Below are 22,074 nucleotides of genomic sequence, written 5' to 3' on the forward strand. Positions count from 1 at the left end.
GTCTTCCCTGTCTGCTGCTGCTTGCCCTGTTAGGTCTTCCCTGTCTGCTGTTTGCCCTGTTAGGTCTTCCCTGTCTGCTTCTGCTTGCGCTGTTAGGTCTCCCCTGTCTGCTGCTGCTTGCCCTGTTAGGTCTTCCCTGTCTGCTGCTTGCCCTGTTAGGTCTTCCCTGTCTGCTTCTGCTTGCCCTGTTAGGTCTTCCCTGTCTGCTGTTTGCCCTGTTAGGTCTTCCCTGTCTGCTTCTGCTTGCCCTGTTAGGTCTTCCCTGTCTGCTGCTGCTTGCCCTGTTAGGTCTTCCCTGTCTGCTGTTTGCCCTGTTAGGTCTTCCCTGTCTGCTTCTGCTTGCCCTGTTAGGTCTTCCCTGTCTGCTGCTGCTTGCCCTGTTAGGTCTTCCCTGTCTGCTGCTTGCCCTGTTAGGTCTTCCCTGTCTGCTTCTGCTTGCCCTGTTAGGTCTTCCCTGTCTGCTGTTTGCCCTGTTAGGTCTTCCCTGTCTGCTTCTGCTTGCCCTGTTAGGTCTTCCCTGTCTGCTGCTGCTTGCCCTGTTAGGTCTTCCCTGTCTGCTGTTTGCCCTGTTAGGTCTTCCCTGTCTGCTTCTGCTTGCCCTGTTAGGTCTTCCCTGTCTGCTGCTGCTTGCCCTCTTAGGTCTTCCCTGTCTGCTGCTTGCCCTGTTAGGTCTTCCCTGTCCGCAGCTTGCCCTGTTAGGTCTTCCCTGTCCGCAGCTTGCCCTGTTAGGTCTTCCCTGTCTGCTGCTTGCCCTGTTAGATCTTCCGTGTCTGCTGCTTGCCCTGTTATGTCTTCCCTGTCTGCTGCTGCTTGCCCTGTTAGGTCTTCCCTGTCCGCTGCTTTCCCTGTTAGGTCTTCCCTGTCTGCTGCTTGCCCTGTTAGGTCTTCCGTGTCTGTTGCTTGCCCTGTTAGGTCTTCCGTGTCTGCTGCTTGCCCTGTTAGGTCTTCCCTGTCTGCTGCTTGCCCTGTTAGGTCTTCCCTGTCCGCTGCTTGCCCTGTTAGGTCTTCCGTGTCTGCTGCTTGCCCTGTTAGGTCTTCCCTGTCCGCTGCTTGCCCTGTTAGGTCTTCCCTGTCTGCTACTGCTTGCCCTGTTAGGTCTTCCCTGTCCGCTGCTTGCCCTGTTAGGTCTTCCGTGTCTGCTGCTTGCCCTGTTAGGTCTTCCCTGTCCGCTGCTTGCTCTGTTAGGTCTTCCCTGTCTGCTGCTGCTTGCCCTGTTAGGTCTTCCCTGTCCGCTGCTTGCCCTGTTAGATCTTCCGTGTCTGCTGCTTGCCCTGTTAGGTCTTCCCTGTCTGCTGCTTGCCCTGTTAGGTCTTCCGTGTCTGCTGCTTGCTCTGTTAGGTCTTCCCTGTCCGCTGCTTGCCCTGTTAGGTCTTCCGTGTCTGCTGCTTGCCCTGTTAGGTCTTCCGTGTCAGCTGTTTGCCCTGTTAGGTCTTCCCTGTCCGCTGCTTGCCCTGTTAGGTCTTCCGTGTCTGCTGCTTGCCCTGTTAGGTCTTCCCTGTCCGCTGCTTGCCCTGTTAGGTCTTCCGTGTCTGCTGCTTGCCCTGTTAGGTCTTCCCTGTCCGCTGCTTGCCCTGTTAGGTTTTCCGTGTCTGCTGCTTGCCCTGTTAGGTCTTCCCTGTCCGCTGCTTGCCCTGTTAGGTCTTCCCTGTCCGCTGCTTGCCCTGTTAGGTCTTCCGTGTCTGCTGCTTGCCCTGTTAGGTCTTCCGTGTCTGCTGCTTGCCCTGTTAGGTCTTCCCTGTCTGCTGCTTGCCCTGTTAGGTCTTCCCTGTCCGCTGCTTGCCCTGTTAGGTCTTCCCTGTCCGCTGCTTGCCCTGTTAGGTCTTCCGTGTCCGCTGCTTGCCCTGTTAGGTCTTCCCTGTCCGCTGCTTGCCCTGTTAGGTCTTCCCTGTCCGCTGCTTGCCCTGTTAGGTCTTCCGTGTCTGCTGCTTGCTCTGTTAGGTCTTCCCTGTCCGCTGCTTGCCCTGTTAGGTCTTCCCTGTCCGCTGCTTGCCCTGTTAGGTCTTCCGTGTCCGCTGCTTGCCCTGTTAGGTCTTCCCTGTCCGCTGCTTGCCCTGTTAGGTCTTCCGTGTCTGCTGCTTGCCCTGTTAGGTCTTCCGTGTCTGCTGCTTGCCCTGTTAGGTCTTCCCTGTCCGCTGCTTGCTCTGTTAGCACTGTGGACACAGAAATCTGACTTCTCATAGACTTTTCTGGGAGGTCAAAAGTCAGACCTTGCTGCCAACAAAAGTGCAGCAAAACCGTCAGCGTGTGCATGTATCCTTCCTGTGCAGTGTCACACTGATACGTCGTCGCACTGGTTGCACTCTCCCGCTGCCATGCATTGCGGTCCCGCCGTCCGTGTCGCCTGTGTGGCATCTTGTTTAGTATTCGCACGCTGGAAAGTGAGGTCATTGGATGAGTTCATCTTCTCTGGAGCTTTGCTATTAATCATCGTCTCCAGGCAGCCATGATTGATGACGAGGAGGAGTCCTGATTAATGGAGGCTCTGGCGGCCTCCTCCTGTCCATCATTCACTCATCGCTGACAGAATGCGAAACGCGCAGGTCAGAGTCTCACATCATGTATGACATAACGCCAAGCCTCAGCCTGCGCAACGCGGGGGCCGTCACTGATCTGCGGGGTCATACAGGCATCAATAGAAAGGACAGAGATACATGTCAGGTAGAGAAGGAAGAGACTGCGCACAGTGACTGCGCAGGATGAAGAGACTGCACACAGTGACTGCACAGGAGGAGGAGACTGCGCACAGTGACTGCGCAGGAGGAGGAGACTGCGCACAGTGACTGCACAGGAGGAGGAGACTGCGCACAGTGACTGCACAGGAGGAAGAGACTGCGCACAGTGACTGCACAGGAGGAGGAGACTGCGCACAGTGACTGCACAGGATTAAGAGACTGCACACAGTGACTGCACAGGAGGAAGAGACTGCGTACAGTGACTGCACAGGAGGAGTAGACTGCACACAGTGACTGTACAGGAGGAGGAGACTGCACACAGTGACTGCACAGGAGGAGGAGACTGCACACAGTGACTGCACAGGAGGAAGAGACTGCGCACAGTGACTGCACAGGAGGAGGAGACTGCACACAGTGACTGCACAGGAGGAGGAGACTGCACACAGTGACTGCACACGAGGAGGAGACTGCACACAGTGACTGCACAGGAGGAGGAGACTGCGCACAGTGACTGCACAGGAGGAAGAGACTGCGCACAGTGACTGCACAGGAGGAAGAGACTGCGCACAGTGACTGCACAGGAGGAGGAGACTGCACACAGTGACTGCACAGGAGGAGGAGACTGCGCACAGTGACTGCACAGGAGGAAGAGACTGCGCACAGTGACTGCACACGAGGAGGAGACTGCACACAGTGACTGCACAGGAGGAGGAGACTGCGCACAGTGACTGCACAGGAGGAAGAGACTGCGCACAGTGACTGCACAGGAGGAAGAGACTGCGCACAGTGACTGCACAGGAGGAAGAGACTGCGCACAGTGACTGCACAGGAGGAGGAGACTGCACACAGTGACTGCACACAGTGACTGCACAGGAGGAGGATGTGGAGACACGGGGCTTAGTGGGTGCTCTCGTCCACTAAAACCCGCCGCCTTTAGAAAGACAGCGTGGCTCAGGGCTCATCCCAACTGAACGCCGGCCTCCTTAACCGTGGGCGTAACACTACTCAGACAACACAGGGTGAGGGAACCACAATAATTAGTCTTTATTGGATCCCCAAACAATTAACGGCACATAACACATAACCAGCAAAACACACAAATGTAACAGGCAACAGAGTCTCACCCTTCCGCTGGTCACCAGGGATTAGAATGTCCATGCTTCACAGGTTCCAGGGCTATTTACTCCAATCCAGCAGCACCCCGCTTTTGGCGGGCACCCACCGAGAAAGGAATAACGCCAGATTTAGGAAGCTGTGTGAGGTCTGCAAAGTCTGTAACAGGTGACTGAACTGTCCCAACCTGAGTGTCCTCCTTAGGTAGTCCTGGTATGATGTTACAATCCTGGCAGCCGGAGTCGAAATCCCTACGCTGTGGATATGGTCTCCAACTGGAACCGGAGTCCCTAGATTGAAGTCATAAGATATCCTGATCCTCTAGTCAGCTCCAAAGAGCTTAGACTGGATCCATCAGCATCCATCAACAACCTGGTGGCTTAAAGAAGTCCTTTTTATAGCCACAGCCTTCCACTTAGATACACTGCGTCCTCATCGATTGGTTGGACAAGAGCGCCTCTTCCATTGGATGAATCTCAAGCTGCATGGACAATATTCATCCAAATGATGTCTACAGAAAGACTGAGGATATACATATGGAGCCTGCAAGTCTGCAACTAGACAATGGCTGCTAAGGTAATCACATTAGCAATACACAACTACAATACAATGATTACTGGAAGAGTCTGGAGATACAATAGCTAAGCAAACATGAGGTACTACACAAAAGAACAATATGTCTGGCTGAATGTTAAGAAACTTTAACCCATGAGAGTCCATGTCGTCACAGAGGAGACTGCACACAGTGACTGCACAGGAGGAGGAGACTGCACACAGTGACTGCACAGGAGGAAGAGACTGCGCACAGTGACTGCACAGGAGGAAGAGACTGCACACAGTGACTGCACAGGAGGAGGAGACTGCACACAGTGACTGCACAGGAGGAGGAGACTGCACACAGTGACTGCACAGGATTAAGAGACTGCACACAGTGACTGCACAGGAGGAGGAGACTGCACACAGTGACTGCACAGGAGGAGGAGACTGCACACAGTGACTGCACAGGAGGAAGAGACTGCGCACAGTGACCGCACAGGAGGAAGAGACTGCACACAGTGACTGCACAGGAGGAGGAGACTGCACACAGTGACTGCACAGGAGGAGGAGACTGCTCACAGTGACTGCACAGGAGGAAGAGACTGCTCACAGTGACTGCACAGGAGGAAGAGACTGTACACAGTGACTGCACAGGAGGAGGAGACTGCGTACAGTGACTGCACAGGAGGAGTAGACTGCACACAGTGACTGCACAGGAGGAGGAGACTGCACACAGTGACTGCACAGGAGGAGGAGACTGCACACAGTGACTGCACAGGAAGAGGAGACTGCACACAGTGACTGCACAGGAGGAAGAGACTGCGCACAGTGACTGCACAGGAGGAGGAGACTGCACGCAGTGACTGCACAGGAGGAAGAGACTGCACACAGTGACTACAGGAGGAAGAGACTGCACACAGTGACTTCACAGGAGGAGGAGACTGTACACAGTGACTGCACAGGAGGAGGAGACTGCACACAGTGACTGCACAGGAGGAGGAGACTGCACACAGTGACTGCACAGGAGGAGGAGGCTGCACACAGGGACTGCACAGGAGGAGGAGACTGCTCACAGTGACTGCACAGGAAGAGGAGACTGCACACAGTGACTGCACAGGAGGAAGAGACTGCACACAGTGACTACAGGAGGAAGAGACTGCGCACAGTGACTGCACAGGAGGAGGAGACTGCACACAGTGACTGCACAGGAGGAAGAGACTGCACACAGTGACTACAGGAGGAAGAGACTGCACACAGTGACTTCACAGGAGGAGGAGACTGCACACAGTGACTGCACAGGAGGAGGAGACTGCGCACAGTGACTGCACAGGAGGAGGAGACTGCGCACAGTGACTGCACAGGAGGAGGAGACTGCGCACAGTGACTGCACAGGAGGAGGAGACTGCACACAGTGACTGCACAGGAGGAGGAGACTGCACACAGTGACTACAGGGGGAGGAGACTGCACACAGTGACTGCACAGGAGGAGGAGACTGCACACAGTGACTACAGGGGGAGGAGACTGCGCACAGTGACTGCACAGGAGGAGGAGACTGCGCACAGTGACTGCACAGGAGGAGGAGACTGCGCACAGTGACTGTACAGGAGTAGGAGACTGCACACAGTGACTGCACAGGAGGAGGAGACTGCACACAGTGACTGCACAGGAGGAGGAGACTGCACACACTGACTGCACAGGAGGAGGAGACTGCGCACAGTGACTGCACAGGAGGAGGGGACTGCACACACTGACTGCACAGGAGGAGGAGACTGCACACAGTGACTGCACAGAAGGAGGAGGAGACTGCACACAGTGACTGCACAGGAGGATGAGACTGCACACAGTGACTGCACAGGAGGAAGAGACTGCACACAGTGACTGCACAGGAAGAGGAGACTGCACACAGTGACTGCACAGGAAGAGAAGACTGCGCACAGTGACTGCACAGGAGGAGGGGACTGCACACACTGACTGCACAGGAGGAGGAGACTGCACACAGTGACTACACAGGAAAAGGAGGAGACTGCACACAGTGACTGCACAGGAGGAGGAGACTGCGCACAGTGACTGCACAGGAGGAAGAGTAGACTGCACACAGTGACTGCACAGGAGGAGGAGACTGCACATAGTGACTGCACACAGTGACTGCACAGGAGGAGGAGACTGCACACTGACTGCACAGGAGGAAGAGACTGCACACAGTGACTGCACAGGAGGAGGAGACTACGCACAGTGACTGCACAAGAGGAGGAGACTGCGCACAGTGACTGCACAGGAGGAGGAGACTGCGCACAGTGACTGCACAGGAGGAGGAGACTGCACACAGTGACTGCACAGGAGGAAGAGACTGCGCACAGTGACTGCACAGGAGGAGGAGACTGCACACAGTGACTGTACAGGAGGAGGAGGAGACTGCACACAGTGACTGCACAGGAGGAGGGGACTGCACACACTGACTGCACAGGAGGAAGAGACTGCACACAGTGACTGCACAGGAGGAAGAGACTGCACACAGTGACTTCACAGGAGGAGGAGACTGCACACAGTGACTGCACAGGAGGAGGAGACTGCACACAGTGACCGCACAGGAGGGGGAGACTGCACACAGTGACTGCACAGGAAGAGGAGACTGCACACAGTGACTGCACAGGAGGAGGAGGAGACTGCACACAATGACTGCACAGGAGGAGGAGGAGACTGCACACAATGACCAACAGGAGGAAGAGACTGCGCACAGTGACTGCACAGGAGGAGGAGACTGCACACAGTGACTGCACGGGAGGAGGAGACTGCACACAGTGACTGCACAGGAGCAGGAGACTGCACACAGTGACTGCACAGGAGGAGGAGACTGCACACAGTGACTGCACAGGAAGAGGAGACTGCACACAGTGACTGCACAGGAGGAGGAGACTGCACACAATGATTGCATAGGAGGAGGAGGAGACTGCACACAGTGACTGCACAGGAGGAGGAGACTGCGCACAGTGACTGCACAGGAGGAAGAGACTGCACACAGTGACTGCACAAGAGGAGGAGACTGCACACAGTGACTGCACAGGAGGAGGAGACTGCACACAGTGACTGCACAGGAGGAAGAGACTGCACACAGTGACTGCACAGGAGGAGGAGACTGCACACAGTGACTGCACAGGAGGAGGAGACTGCACACAGTGACTGCACAGGAGGAGGAGACTGCGCACAGTGACTGCACAGGAGGAAGAGACTGCACACAGTGACTGCACAAGAGGAGGAGACTGCACACAGTGACTGCACAGGAGGAGGAGACTGCACACAGTGACTGCACAGGAGGAAGAGACTGCACACAGTGACTGCACAGGAGGAGGAGACTGCACACAGTGACTGCACAGGAGGAGGAGACTGCACACAGTGACTGCACAGGAGGAGGAGACTGCACACAGTGACTGCACAGGAAGAGGAGACTGCACACAGTGACTGCACAGGAGGAGGAGGAGACTGCACACAGTGACTGCACAGGAGGAGGAGGAGACTGCACACAGTGACTGCACAGGAGGAGGAGGAGACTGCACACAATGACCGCACAGGAGGAAGAGACTGCGCACAGTGACTGCACAGGAGGAGGAGACTGCACACAGTGACTGCACAGGAGGAGGGGACTGCACACACTGACTGCACAGGAGGAGGAGACTGCACACAGTGACTGCACAGGAGGAAGAGACTGCACACAGTGACTGCACAGGAGGAGGAGACATCACACAGTGACTGCACAGGAGGAGGAGACTGCACACAGTGACTGCACAGGAGGAAGAGACTGCACACAGTGACTGCACAGGAGGAGGGGACTGCACACACTGACTGCACAGGAGGAGGAGACTGCACACAGTGACTGCACAGGAGGAGGAGACTGCACACAGTGACTGCACAGGAAGAGGAGACTGCACACAGTGACTGCACAGGAGGAGGAGACTGCACACAGTGACTGCACAGGAGGAGGAGGAGGAGACTGCACACAGTGACTGCACAGGAGGAGGAGACTGCGCACAGTGACTGCACAGGAGGAAGAGGAGACTGCACACAGTGACTGCACAGGAGGAGGAGACTGCGCACAGTGACTGCACAGGAGGAGGAGACTGCACACAGTGACTGCAGAAGTGAAGCAGTGATTTTGCTGGTGCACAGTGTTATTTTGTGGAGGGTGCAGGGACAGGGGTGGTAACAGTTCATCTTTTGCAATGTATCCCGCTCCACCTGCGCTGTCATGTAGAGGTGTGGTTATGTTTCTCATCCACGTGCAGCATTTTCACGGTTTGCTGTAATAATGCCGGATGACGCTTGTTACCGGATCCATATTGTGCAGGCGTCATTGATGTGAATAGAGAGTAATGAAGACGAGGCATCGACAATAGCGCTGATTAATAGTGTCCGCGCGGGAGACTGTGTGCAGCACAATGGCATCCGCTGCTGCTGTGTTAGTCGCCCTCTTAGGTGTCATGGAGGTTCGAATTTTCAGTTGCCACAATGGATCCAGATTTCATTACCTGGACAGAAATTCATGGATAAGTTAAAGGAATCTGTCAGCAGGATATCACCGACCCCAGCCATTTCCATGTACATCATCACCTGTACATGGCCAGCCCATTCCTCCAGTGCTGAAATATCAGAGCTTCCGTCACTCCAGCTCTATTCCGTGCCCATCGCCTATACATGGCCAGCCCGTTCCTCCAATGCAGAAATATCAGAGCCTCTGTCACTCCAGCTCTATTCTGTACCCATCACCTGTACATGGCCGCCCCGCTCCCCGAGTGCTGAAATATCAGAGCCTCCGTAACTCCTGCTCTATTCCATACCCATGACCTGTACATGGCCGGCCCGTTCCTCCAGTGCTGAAATATCAGAGCCTCCGTCACTCCAGCTCTATTCCGTGCCCACCACCTGTACATGGCCGGCCTTTTCCTCCAGTGCTGAAATATCAGAGCCTCCGTCACTCCAGCTCTATTCCGTGCCCATCACCTGTACATGGCCGGCCCGTTCCTCCAGTGCTGAAATATCAGAGCCTCCGTCACTCCAGCTGTATTCCGTGCCCACCACCTGTACATGGCCGGCCTTTTCCTCCAGTGCTGAAATATCAGAGCCTCCGTCACTCCAGCTCTATTCCGTGCCCATCACCTGTACATGGCTGGCCCGTTCCTGCAGTGCTGAAATAACAGAGCCTCTGTCAATCCACCTCTATTCCCTGCTCCGCCACCTCCTGCTTGACTCACAACCTCTATACTGCGTGATCCATTCATTCAGCAGGAGGCGATGGGGACAGAGCTGGAGTGACGGAGGCTTCAGATCTACCCATAGAAATAGTGAGAAATCATCAACGGAGGAACACAGTACCATTTAAAACTGTTGTTGGACTTGCTGCTTCCCCTTAAAACGTACACGAGGATACACTCGCCGCGGTGTGGGGTGATATGCCCGCCATGGTGTGGTAGGATACGCCCACCATGGTGTGGGAGGATATGCCCGCTGTGGTGTGGGAGGAATGGCCTGCCGCGGTGTGGGAGGATACGCCCGCTGTGGTGTGGGAGGAAAGGCCCGCTGCGGTGTGGGAGGATACGCCCGCTGAGGTGTGGGAGGAAAGGCCCGCTGCGAGGTGGGAGGAATGGCCTGCCGCGGTGTGGGAGGATACGCCCGCTGTGGTGTGGGAGGAATGGCCTGCCGCTGTGGTGTGGGAGGAAAGGCCCGCTGCGGTGTGGGAGGATACGCCCGCTGTGGTGTGGGAGGATATGCCCACAGTGGTGTGGGAGGAAAGGCCTGCTGTGGTGTGGGAGGATACGCCCGCTGTGGTGTGGGAGGATATGCCCGCTGTGGTGTGGGAGGAAAGGCCCGCTGCGGGGTGGGAGGAATGGCCTGCCACGGTGTGGGAGGAATGGCCTGCCGTGGTGTGGGAGGAGTGGCCTGCCGCTGTGGTGTGGGAGGAATGGTCCGCTGTGGTGTGGGAGGAGTGGCCTGCCGCCGCGGTGTGGGAGGAAAGGCCCGCTGTGGTGTGGGAGGAAAGGCCCACTGTGGTGTGGGAGGAATGGCCCGCTGTGGTGTGGGAGTAATGGCCTGCCGCTGTGGTGTGGGAGGAATGGGCCGCTGTGGTGTGGGAGTAATGGCCTGCCGCTGTGGTGTGGGAGGAATGGGCCGCTGTGGTGTAGGAGGAATGGGCCGCTGTGGTGTGGGAGGAATGGGCCGCTGTGGTGTGGGAGGAATGGGCCGCTGTGGTGTGGGAGGAATGGCCTGCTGGGGGAGGAATGGCCTGCCGCTGTGGTGTGGGTAACAGAAAGCACAAGAGAGAGGTGTTCAATGCCGCGCCAATAGATCACTTCAGAAGATGTTCAGATCAGTGTCACTTTATTGTCATTCAGGTCGACGCGTTTCTGGAGCATCTGCCCCCTTCATCAGGACCACCAGAAATAGAAATAACATCCAATCTCAAGCTCTCACCAGCTGTGGTGTGGGAGGAAAGGCCCGCTGTGGTGTGGGAGGAATGGCCTGCCGCTGTGGTGTGGGAGGAATGGCCTGCCGCTGTGGTGTGGGAGGAATGGCCCGCTGTGGTGTGGGAGGAATGGCCTGCCGCTGTGGTGTGGGAGGAATGGCCCGCTGTGGTGTGGGAGGAATGACCTGCCGCTGTGGTGTGGGAGGATACGCCCGCTGTGGTGTGGGAGGAATGGCCTGCCGCTGTGGTGTGGGAGGAATGGCCTGCCGCTGTGGTGTGGGAGGAATTGGCTGCTGTGGTGTGGGAGGAATGGGCCGCTGTGGTGTGGGAGGAATGGCCTGCCGCTGTGGTGTGGGAGGAATGGGCCGCTGTGGTGTGGGCGGATACGCCCGCTGTGGTGTGGGAGGAATGGCCTGCCGCTGTGGTGTGGGAGGAATGGGCCGCTGTGGTGTGGGAGGAATGGCCTGCCGCTGTGGTGTGGGAGGAATGGCCTGCCGCTGTGGTGTGGGGGGATACGCCCGCTGTGGTGTGGGAGGAATGGGCCGCTGTGGTGTGGGAGGAATGGCCCGCTGTGGTGTGGGAGGAATGGGCCGCTGTGGTGTGGGAGGAATGGCCCGCTGTGGTGTGGGAGGAATGGCCTGCTGTGGTGTGGGCAGATACGCCCGCTGTGGTGTGGGAGGAATGGCCTCCCGCTGTGGTGTGGGAGGAATGGGCCGCTGTGGTGTGGGAGGAATGGCCTTTTGTGGTGTGGGCAGATACGCCCGCTGTGGTGTGGAAGGAATGGCCCGCTGTGGTGTGGGAGGAATGGCCCGCTGTGGTGTGGGAGGAATGGCCCGCTGTAGTGTGGGAGGAATGGCCCGCTGTAGTGTGGAAGGAATGGTCTGCTGTAGTGTGGGAGGAATGGCCTGCTGTAGTGTGGGAGGAATGGCCTGCTGTGGTGTGGGCAGATACGCCCGCTGTGGTGTGGGAGGAATGGCCTCCCGCTGTGGTGTGGGAGGAATGGCCTTTTGTGGTGTGGGCAGATACGCCCGCTGTGGTGTGGGAGGAATGGCCTGCTGTGGTGTGGGAGGAATGGCCTGCTGTGGTGTGGGCAGATACGCCCGCTGTGGTGTGGGAGGAATGGGCCGCTGTGGTGTGGGAGGAATGGCCCGCTGTGGTGTGGGAGGAATGGCCTGCTGTGGTGTGGGAGGAATGGCCTGCTGTGGTGTAGGCAGATACGCCCGCTGTGGTGTGGGAGGAATGGCCTGCTGTGGTGTAGGCAGATACGCCCGCTGTGGTGTGGGAGGAATGGGCCGCTGTGGTGTGGGAGGATACGCCCGCTGTGGTGTGGGAGGAATGGCCTTTTGTGGTGTGGGCAGATACGCCCGCTGCGGTGTGGAAGGAATGGCCCGCTGTGGTGTGGGAGGAATGGCCCGCTGTGGTGTGGGAGGAATGGCCCGCTGTAGTGTGGGAGGAATGGCCCGCTGTGGTGTGGGAGGAATGGCCCGCTGTGGTGTGGGAGGAATGGCCCGCTGTGATGTGGGAGGAATGGCCCGCTGTGGTGTGGGAGGAATGGCCTGCTGTGGTGTGGGAGGAATGGCCTGCTGTGGTGTGGGAGGAATGGCCTGCTGTGGTGTGGGAGGAATGGCCCGCTGTGGTGTGGGAGGAATGGCCCGCTGTAGTGTGGGAGGAATGGCCCGCTGTGGTGTGGGAGGAATGGCCCGCTGTGGTGTGGGAGGAATGGCCCGCTGTAGTGTGGGAGGAATGGCCCGCTGTGGTGTGGGAGGAATGGCCCGCTGTGGTGTGGGAGGAATGGCCCGCTGTGGTGTGGGAGGAATGGCCTGCTGTGGTGTGGGAGGAATGGCCTGCTGTGCTGTGGGAGGAATGGCCCGCTGTGGTGTGGGAGGAATGGCCCGCTGTAGTGTGGGAGGAATGGCCCGCTGTGGTGTGGGAGGAATGGCCCGCTGTGGTGTGGGAGGAATGGCCCGCTGTAGTGTGGGAGGAATGGTCTGCTGTAGTGTGGGAGGAATGGCCTGCTGTAGTGTGGGAGGAATGGCCTGCTGTGGTGTGGGCGGATACGCCCACTGCGGTGTGGGGAGATATTCCGCTGCAGTGTCTGGAGGGTGGATGGGTCCTGCCCGCTCTCCATGCTGTGAGACTGTGACCGGGGTTATCTATGACGGCTGGTATGTCTCGCCCCGGTTGTGCTCCCTCCATGATAGAAAGTAAATCCACTCCAGGGTTAATGCTGTTTCCCTACAGGCTGAAGGAAGGGTTAAATGGAAACAGGAACGAGAGCAGGTGGGCCGGGTGTGAGGGAGTGAACAGAACTCCCTGAGTTTTCTGCTGGAGAGGCACATGTATATTGTTGTGGACTTTTGTTTTGGATTAAACCGTGTGCTGTGAACCTTAATGCCTGGATCCCGTGTCTTCTGCTGCGCAGCCGACCACGCTACCTCACATATGGTGGAGAATGCGGGCATGACAGCCGGTGAGATGTAGCATCCATCCCTGGTGACCCAGCAGCACATGTCCTGGATTCGAGCGGCTATACTACAGCCCAAACCCGGCGACGCCATGGAGGACATACTAAGGCAGCAGCAACAGACTAATGCACAGCTGCAAGAGGCTAATGCACGGCAACAAGAGGCTAATGCACAGCAGCAAGAGGCTAATGCACAGCAGCAACAGACCAATGCACACCTGCTCCGGGCGTTGGAACGTCAGCAGCAATCCTTACAAGCACAAGAAAAAAGGCACCAAGAACAGATGGTTCTCCTGGCCAAGCCGATCCGTGCCGGACCGGCAGCAACAACCCCGGGACCGGGTGACGACGGCAGCGTCCGGAAAGCGGTGAGACAAGCGTTGCAAAAGATGACCCCGGGGGATGATGTGGAAGCGTTCCTGGCGGTGTTTGAGCGGGTGGCCGAGCGGGAAAAGCTGCCGACCCCCCAGTGGGCTGAGGTATTGTCGCCCTATCTGATGGGGGAACCCCAAAAAGGGTACCTGGACCTCTGTACCGAGGACGCCATTGACTATGTGACCCTGAAAGCCGAAATACTGGCTCGGTTGGGGGTGAATACTTATGTACGGGCTCAGCGGGTAAATCAGTGGTTCTATGAGGAAGCCAAACCCGTACGCTCCCAGGCCTATGACTTGTTGCATCTTGTAAAAAAGTGGTTGCAGCCTGACACTCTGAGCCCGGCGCAAATGGTGGAAAGGGTAGTAGTGGATCGTTTTGTGCGCACTTTACCCGTCACCGTTCAACGGTGGGTAGGACAGGGTGACCCGAGTACCCTGGACCAATTAGTGTCCCTGGTAGAGCGGCATGTGGCTACGCAGGACTTGATACGGGACACTGAGACTTTGAGTGCCGCTCGTCGGTCCGGCCCCTCCAAGCCTAGGGCCAAGGACCCACCGCTGACAACGGTGCAGGAGTCCCCTACCGTCCCGTCTGAGGCCGCGCCCACCATTCCTGAGGTCCGGAAGGTTCTGTACCCTAAACGACAACCTGTCAAGGGGGTTTCCGTCCCCATTAGATGTTGGCGGTGCCAACGGGTGGGACATATGGAAGCCCAGTGTCCACTCACCACGGAGCCCATGGATTGTGGGGTTACCCGGCGGGGTTCAATGTATGCTCAGGTGGTGTGTACCACTGACCTGGTCTCCCCAGAGACTGAGCCCCACTTGTGCCAAATACAGGTGAATGGATGTCCGGTTACAGGATTGTTGGATTCCGGAAGCTTAGTGACCCTGGTGCGATCCACCTTGAGGGCTAAAGTAAAGGCCACAGGACGTACCGTGGGGGTGGTTTGCATACATGGGGACCGCCGAGACTATCCCATGGGGATTGTCACCATCACAGCACCTTGCGGTCAGGTGCAACATGAGGTGGGACTTCTTAACACTCTTCCCTATGACGTGATCCTAGGAAGGGATCTGCCCTATTTTTGGACTTTATGGAAGGGACCCCCTAAGTCTCCTCAGATATTGGTCAGTCCGGGACCTGAGCCCTACAATCCTGAATCCGGGACACCTGCCGTAGGGGTCCCCATGATAGGGACAGAATGTGAACCCGATAGGTCGCCCCTAGAGGTATTGGCAGGAGAGGCTGAGACGGTCGAACCCATCCCGGAGTTGGAGGCGTCCCCGGATACGTTTGGGACAGCCCAACTCCAGGACCCTACATTAATACATGCCCGGAGTCGGGTGACAGTAATTGACGGGGTGGCACAGCTGCCCGGTGCCCAGGTAAGGTACCCCCATTTCGCTCTTAAGCAGGATTTACTCTACCGGGTAGATGAAATACGGGGCGTGGGGGTAGAGCAGTTGGTGGTGCCCCAGCCGCATCGCCGGCGGGTCCTCGACTTAGCTCATAAACACCTGATGAGTGGCCACCTAGGGGTCAAGAAAACGCAGGAGCGAATATTGCAAAGGTTCTATTGGCCCGGGGTCTTTGGGGAGGTAAAACGGTTCTGCGAAACCTGCCCGGAGTGTCAGCTTACCGCACCCCTGACCCATTTTCGCAGTCCGTTGGTACCGTTACCCATTATAGAAGTCCCTTTTGAACTGATAGGGATGGATCTGGTGGGGCCCCTCGTAAAGTCCGCTCGAGGGCACCAACACATCCTAGTGATCGTTGACTATGCCACCCGGTACCCCGAGGCGATACCTCTCAGACATACTGCAGCAAAGCTTATAGCTCGGGAGTTGTTTGCTGTGTTCTGCCGGGTGGGGTTGCCCAAGGAGATCCTTACGGATCAGGGGACCCCATTCATGTCTAAAGTGACCAAAGAGCTATGCCGGCTACTCCAGATCAAGCAGTTGCGTACGTCTGTGTATCATCCTCAAACGGACGGTTTAGTGGAGCGATTCAATAAAACCCTGAAAACCATGCTCAAAAGGGTGATCTCCAAAGACGGGAAAGACTGGGATATGATGCTTCCCTATTTGATGTTTGCCATCCGAGAGGTGCCACAGGCATCCACGGGGTTTTCGCCTTTTGAGTTGTTATACGGGCGACATCCCCGGGGATTGTTGGACCTGGCAAAGGAAACATGGGAGCAAGAGCCCACCCCCCATAAAAGTGTGATTGAACACATTTTGGGTATGCAGAACCGCATAAGCGCGGTCATGCCAATTGTGAAGGAGCATTTACAGGAGGCTCAGGCCGCGCAAAGCGGCCGCTACAATAGACAAGCCACCGTGCGGACCTTTAACCCCGGGGATCGGGTGTTGGTATTAATCCCCACGGCGGAGAGTAAATTCCTGGCTCAGTGGCAAGGCCCCTACGAGATAAAGGAAAGAGTAGGGGTGGTTAACTATAAAGTATTGCAGCCCGGTAGGCGGAAACCTGAACAAATATACCATGTCAACCTATTAAAACCTTGGCAGGAACGGGAAAGCCTGATGGCTGTTTTTTCCCCACCTCCCTCCTCTTCGGGTCGTTCACCTCCGGCTCCAGCGACCTCCGGAGAGGACGAACCGGAAGTAAGGATTGGAGAAGCCCTCACCAAGCAACAGAGGCGAGAGGCCAGACGGTTGGTTCAGCAGAACCCCGATGTCTTCTCCGAGCTGCCCGGTAGGACCAGTCTGATACGACATGATATTGTCACTGAGCCCCACCTGAAGGTACGCCTGAAGTCATACCGGGTACCGGAGGCTCGACGACAAGCCATATCGGAGGAAGTAAAGACAATGTTACGCCTGGGGGTCATCGAAAAATCCCGGAGTGAATGGGCTAGTCCGATTGTCCTAATACCAAAACCCGATGGCTCCTTAAGGTTCTGCAATGACTTTAGGAGATTGAACGAAATATCCAAGTTCGATCTCTACCCCATGCCCCGGGTGGATGAGCTGATTGATAGGTTGGGACAGGCGCGATATTTTACCACGCTCGACCTGACCAAGGGGTACTGGCAGGTGCCACTGACGGAGTCCGCCAAGGAGTAAACCGCTTTTGTTACGCCGGAGGGTCTCTTCCACTATGTTGTCTTGCCTTTTGGGTTACATGGCGCTCCGGCCACGTTCCAGAGGTTGATGGACTTAGTGCTGGAACCCCACCAGGCGTATGCATCAGCGTACCTTGATGACATCATTATTTACAGCTCCGATTGGCAGACCCACTTGGAACAGGTACAAGCGGTGGTGGACGCGCTTCGAACAGCCGGATTGACAGCCAATCCCAAGAAATGTGCGTTGGGACTCACGGAAGCCCGCTACTTGGGCTACGTGATAGGCCAAGGAGTGATTAAGCCCCAAATTAACAAGGTTGAGGCGATCCAGAAGTGGCCTAGACCCCTGACCACGAAGCAGGTTAGGGCCTTCCTGGGTATCGTGGGGTACTACAGGAGGTTTGTAAAGGATTTTGCGGGACTATCAGCCCCCTTGACGGACCTTCTCAAAGGCAAGAAGTCCGTCATGGTGCGCTGGACTCCGCAGGCCGAGGACTCCTTCCGGGCCCTGAAGGGGGTCCTGTGCGGACAGCCCGTTCTTGTACATCCTGATTTCCGGAAGGAGTTCATAGTACAGACTGACGCCTCAGAGGTCGGCCTGGGGGCAGTGCTGTCTCAGGTGGTTCAGGGGGAGGAACACCCCGTCACCTTCTTGAGTAGGAAGCTCACCCCTCCCGAGCGGAATTATAGCGTAGTGGAGAAGGAGTGCCTGGCGATCAAGTGGGCCTTGGAGTCCCTACGCTATTACCTGCTGGGACGGCAGTTTCGCTTGGTGACGGATCACTCTCCACTGGTCTGGATGAGGTCCGCCAAGGAACGGAATGCCCGGGTTACCCGGTGGTTCCTTTCTCTGCAGAACTTCCGGTTTACGGTTGAACATAGGGCCGGTGGTTTGCAGGGCAACGCCGATGCCTTGTCCCGCGGCCCGTGTTTAATGGCGGGAGTTCAACCCCGCACGCTTGAACTGAGGGGGGGGTATGTGAGACTGTGACCGGGGTTATCTATGACGGCCGGTATGTCTCGCCCCGGCTGTGCTCCCTCCATGATAGAAAGTAAATCCACTCCAGGGTTAATGCTGTTTCCCTACAGGCTGAAGGAAGGGTTAAATGGAAACAGGAACGAGAGCAGGTGGGCCGGGTGTGAGGGAGTGAACAGAACTCCCTGAGTTTTCTGCTGGAGAGGCACATGTATATTGTTGTGGACTTTTGTTTTGGATTAAACCGTGTGCTGTGAACCTTAATGCCTGGATCCCGTGTCTTCTGCTGCGCAGCCGACCACGCTACCTCACAATGCATACAGCAGGCGGTTGGTAGGGCCTGAACATTTTTGCACTCACCAGACGTGTAAAGTGTGTTCTTGGCCTCCGAGTGTCAGCGGACTGCACCTTCCTGGACGGAGGAATACTGTGCGTGGAATTGGCACCTATGGTGGAGGAACATGACCCGTCGGTAGCCATGAAAGCTGTGTGTGCACAGTGACCACACGAATCACGTGCTTGGCTGCTGGTCACAAATTCATGTATTTCTGATGATTCTTGGAAAGGATTAAGCCTCCAAGTAAAGGTTTGTGTCCCCAGTCCCCCACATTGCAGCGGGTGGCAGCATGCGGCTTATTTGTTGGCTGTATGCGGTCTGCGTGGTGCAGCAGGTGGCGGCTCATTCATGGCTGTATGCGGTCTGCTTGGTGCAGCAGGTGGCAGCTCATTCGTGGCTGTATGCGGTCTGCTCAGTGCAGCAGGGGGCGGCTCATTTGTGGCTGTATGTGGTCCGTGCGGTGCAGCAGGTGGCGTCTCATTCGTGGCTGTATGCGGTCTGCGCGGTGCAGCAGGTGGCGTCTCATTCGTGGCTGTATGTTGGTCTGTGCGGTGCAGCAGGTGGCGGCTCATTCATGGCTGTATGCGGTCTGCGCGGTGCAGCAGGGGGCGGCTCATTCGTGGCTGTATGCGGTCTGCTTGGTGCAGCAGGTGGCGGCTCATTCGTGGCTGTATGCGGTCTGCGCAGTGCAGCAGGTGGCGTCTCATTCGTGGCTGTATGTGGTCTGTGCGGTGCAGCAGGTGGCGGCTCATTTGTGGCTGTATGCGGTCTGTGCGGTGCAGCAGGTGGCATCTCATTCGTGGCTGTATGCGGTCTGCGCGGTGCAGCAGGTGGCATCTCATTCGTGGCTGTATGTTGGTCTGTGCGGTGCAGCAGGTGGCGGCTCATTCGTGGCTGTATGTGGTCTGTGCGGTGCAGCAGGTGTCGGCTCATTCGTGGCTGTATGTGGTCTGCGCGGTGCAGCAGGTGGCGGCTCATTCGTGGCTGTATGCGGTCTTCGCGGTGCAGCAGGTGGCGGCTCATTCGTGGCTGTATGTGGTCTGTGCGGTGCAGCAGGGGGCGGCTCATTCGTGGCTGTATGCGGTCTTCGCGGTGCAGCAGGGGGCGGCTCATTCGTGGCTGTATGCGGTCTTCGGTGCAGCAGGTGGCGGCTCATTCGTGGCTGTATGCGGTCTGCGCGGTGCAGCAGGTCCGTCCGTTGTCTTATCAATCCCTGACGCGCAGACTCCCTTCAGATGCGGCTCCTTGTTTCCCACATGGGACCCTGTGTATTCCGGGTGATTTGCAGCCAAAATATTTAGTTTCTCCCCCCGAGTGCCCCTCTCCAGCTGTGGACTTATAAGGAGTAATAAAGGGATTTAGCAAATAGGAAATAACAGCGGCCCCCGGAATTACTCCGCCTGACGCTTTTTATTTGACAGATCCCACAATTTGTTACCACTGGAGTCCCGGCCGCAGCGCAACGCGCATTATCATGCACAGATGCCCCGGCGGATGTGAGAGCCGAGCCCCCCAGGGTAAGTGCAGCGGCCAGGACCCCAGCACACAGGTTCACACCTGCCTTCTATTCCATTGTCCTGTAAATACGCTGGACAATGGCTGGCGGCAGTGACCACCAATCCTTAAGGCTGTGTGCACATGCTGCAGACTTGTTGCCTTTTTTAGGCTACATGCGCACGCTGCGTTTTTTGCTGCGTTTTTGGCCGCACGCTGCATCTTTTTGTGTTCACAAACTGCAGCCAAAACTGCAGCCAAAACAGCACCTTGTCAGAGAGCCTGGAAATGTCACAAAAAATGCTTGTAATTATAGGTGCGTTTTTGCTGTGTTTACGGTGCGTTTTTGGTGCATTTTTCACAACCTGCGTTTTTGCTGCGTTTTTGTGACAAATGTTGACAAAAACGCAGGAAGAATGAACATGCTGCATTTTTTTGTCACAAACTTTAGACAAATAAAACGCTGACAAATAAACTTCAATGTGCGCATAGAAAATCTGACTTCTCATAGACTTTGCTGGGAAGTCAGATGTCAGAAAGTTGTGACAAATAAACTGCAGCCAAAAACGCACCAAAAACGCAGCAAAAAAAGCAGTGTGCGCATGTAGCCTTTCACTTGACTTCCCTGCAAAGTCTATGAGAAGTCAGATTTGCTGTACACATTGCAGGTTATTTGTCAGCGTTTTAGGCTACATGCGCACGCTGCTTTTTTTGCTGCGTTTTTGGTGCGTTTTTGCTGCAGTTTATTTGTCAGAACTTTCTGACATCTGACTTCCCAGCAAAGTCTATGAGAAGTCAGATTTTCTATGCGCACATTGAAGTTTATTTGTCAAACGTTTGTGACAAAAAAATGCAGCATGTTCATTCTTCCTGTGTTTTTGTCAACATTTGTCACAAAAACACAGGTTGTGAAAAACGCATCAAAAACGCACCAAAAACGCACCTATAATTACAAGCATTTTTTGTGACATTTCCAGGCTCTCTCTGACAAGGTGCAGTTTTGGCTGCAGTTTGTGAACACAAAAAGATGCAGCGTGCACATGTAGCCTTATGTGTCGAAAGTTTGTGACAAAAAGATGCAGCATGTTCATTCTCCTGCATTTTTGTCAACATTTGTCACAAAAACGCACCAAAAAAGCACCGAAAACGCAGCAAAAATCGAAAATGCAGCTACATTCCAAGCATTTTTTGTGACATTTCCAGGCTCTCTGACAAGGTGCAGTTTTGGCTTCAGTTTGTGAACACAAAAAGATGCAGCGTGTGCATGTAGCCTAAGGCATTTTCCTTGTGGCAGCAGATCGCTGAGAATCCGGCAGTATCTGCACACGCTCAGTATTTTTTGCAGATTTATATCTGTAGCGTCAATTCTTTCATTGTTTCTGCTGCAGATTTCAGCAATATTAATGACAGGGAAAAATCTGCACCCAAAATGCATCACCGGTGCCTGTGTTTGGTGATGCGTTTATTCCTGCCAAAAAATGCAGAAATTGCCGTGTGCACATACTCGGCGTATTGAATGCTTGCCTTAGGGTATCTGCATCCCCTGATGGACACATTGTATGCACTGATGGACACATTGTATCTCCTGATGGACACATTGTATCTCCTGATGGACACATTGTATCCCCTGATGGACACATTGTATGCCCTGATGGACACATTGTATCCCCTGATGGACACATTGTATCCCCTGATGGACACATTGTATGCCCTGATGGACACATTGTATCTCCTGATGGACACATTGTATCTCCTGATGGACACATTGTATCTCCTGATGGACACATTGTATCTCCTGATGGACACATTGTATCTCCTGATGGACACATTGTATCTCCTGATGGACACATTGTATCTCCTGATGGACACATTGTATCCCCTGATGGACACATTGTATCCCCTGATGGACACATTGTATCTCCTGATGGACACATTGTATCTCCTGATGGACACATTGTATCTCCTGATGGACACATTGTATGCCCTGATGGACACATTGTATCTCCTGATGGACACATTGTATCTCCTGATGGACACATTGTATCTCCTGATGGACACATTGTATCTCCTGATGGACACATTGTATCTCCTGATGGACACATTGTATCTCCTGATGGACACATTGTATCTCCTGATGGACACATTGTATCTCCTGATGGACACATTGTATCCCCTGATGGACACATTGTATCTCCTGATGGACACATTGTATCTCCTGATGGACACATTGTATCCCCTGATGGACACATTGTATGCCCTGATGGACACATTGTATCTCCTGATGGACACATTGTATCTCCTGATGGACACATTGTATCTCCTGATGGACACATTGTATCTCCTGATGGACACATTGTATCTCCTGATGGACACATTGTATCTCCTGATGGACACATTGTATCTCCTGATGGACACATTGTATCTCCTGATGGACACATTGTATCTCCTGATGGACACATTGTATCTCCTGATGGACACATTGTATCTCCTGATGGACACATTGTATCCCCTGATGGACACATTGTATCCCCTGATGGACACATTGTATCCCCTGATGGAC

General features: G+C 55.4%; 1 protein-coding gene across 11 annotated transcripts in view; it reads left to right on the plus strand.

Annotated features, from left to right (window-relative positions):
- Positions 1-22,074, plus strand: part of SOX6 (SRY-box transcription factor 6) — an 853,991-nt gene that overhangs the window by 431,497 nt on the left and 400,420 nt on the right. Inside the window, exon 1 of one of the 11 annotated variants that reach the window (XM_075326983.1) lies at positions 4,110-4,361. The exons of the other annotated variants lie outside the window; for them this stretch is intronic. Within the exon in view, the coding sequence (XP_075183098.1) occupies positions 4,350-4,361 (12 nt within the window). The 5' untranslated portion in view covers positions 4,110-4,349. Of the gene's footprint in view, positions 1-4,109; positions 4,362-22,074 lie in introns of those variants that run through there. 11 annotated transcript variants of the gene reach the window in all.

The sequence above is a fragment of the Anomaloglossus baeobatrachus genome, chromosome 10, assembly GCF_048569485.1.
Source record: "Anomaloglossus baeobatrachus isolate aAnoBae1 chromosome 10, aAnoBae1.hap1, whole genome shotgun sequence".
Lineage (NCBI taxonomy): Eukaryota > Metazoa > Chordata > Amphibia > Anura > Aromobatidae > Anomaloglossus > Anomaloglossus baeobatrachus.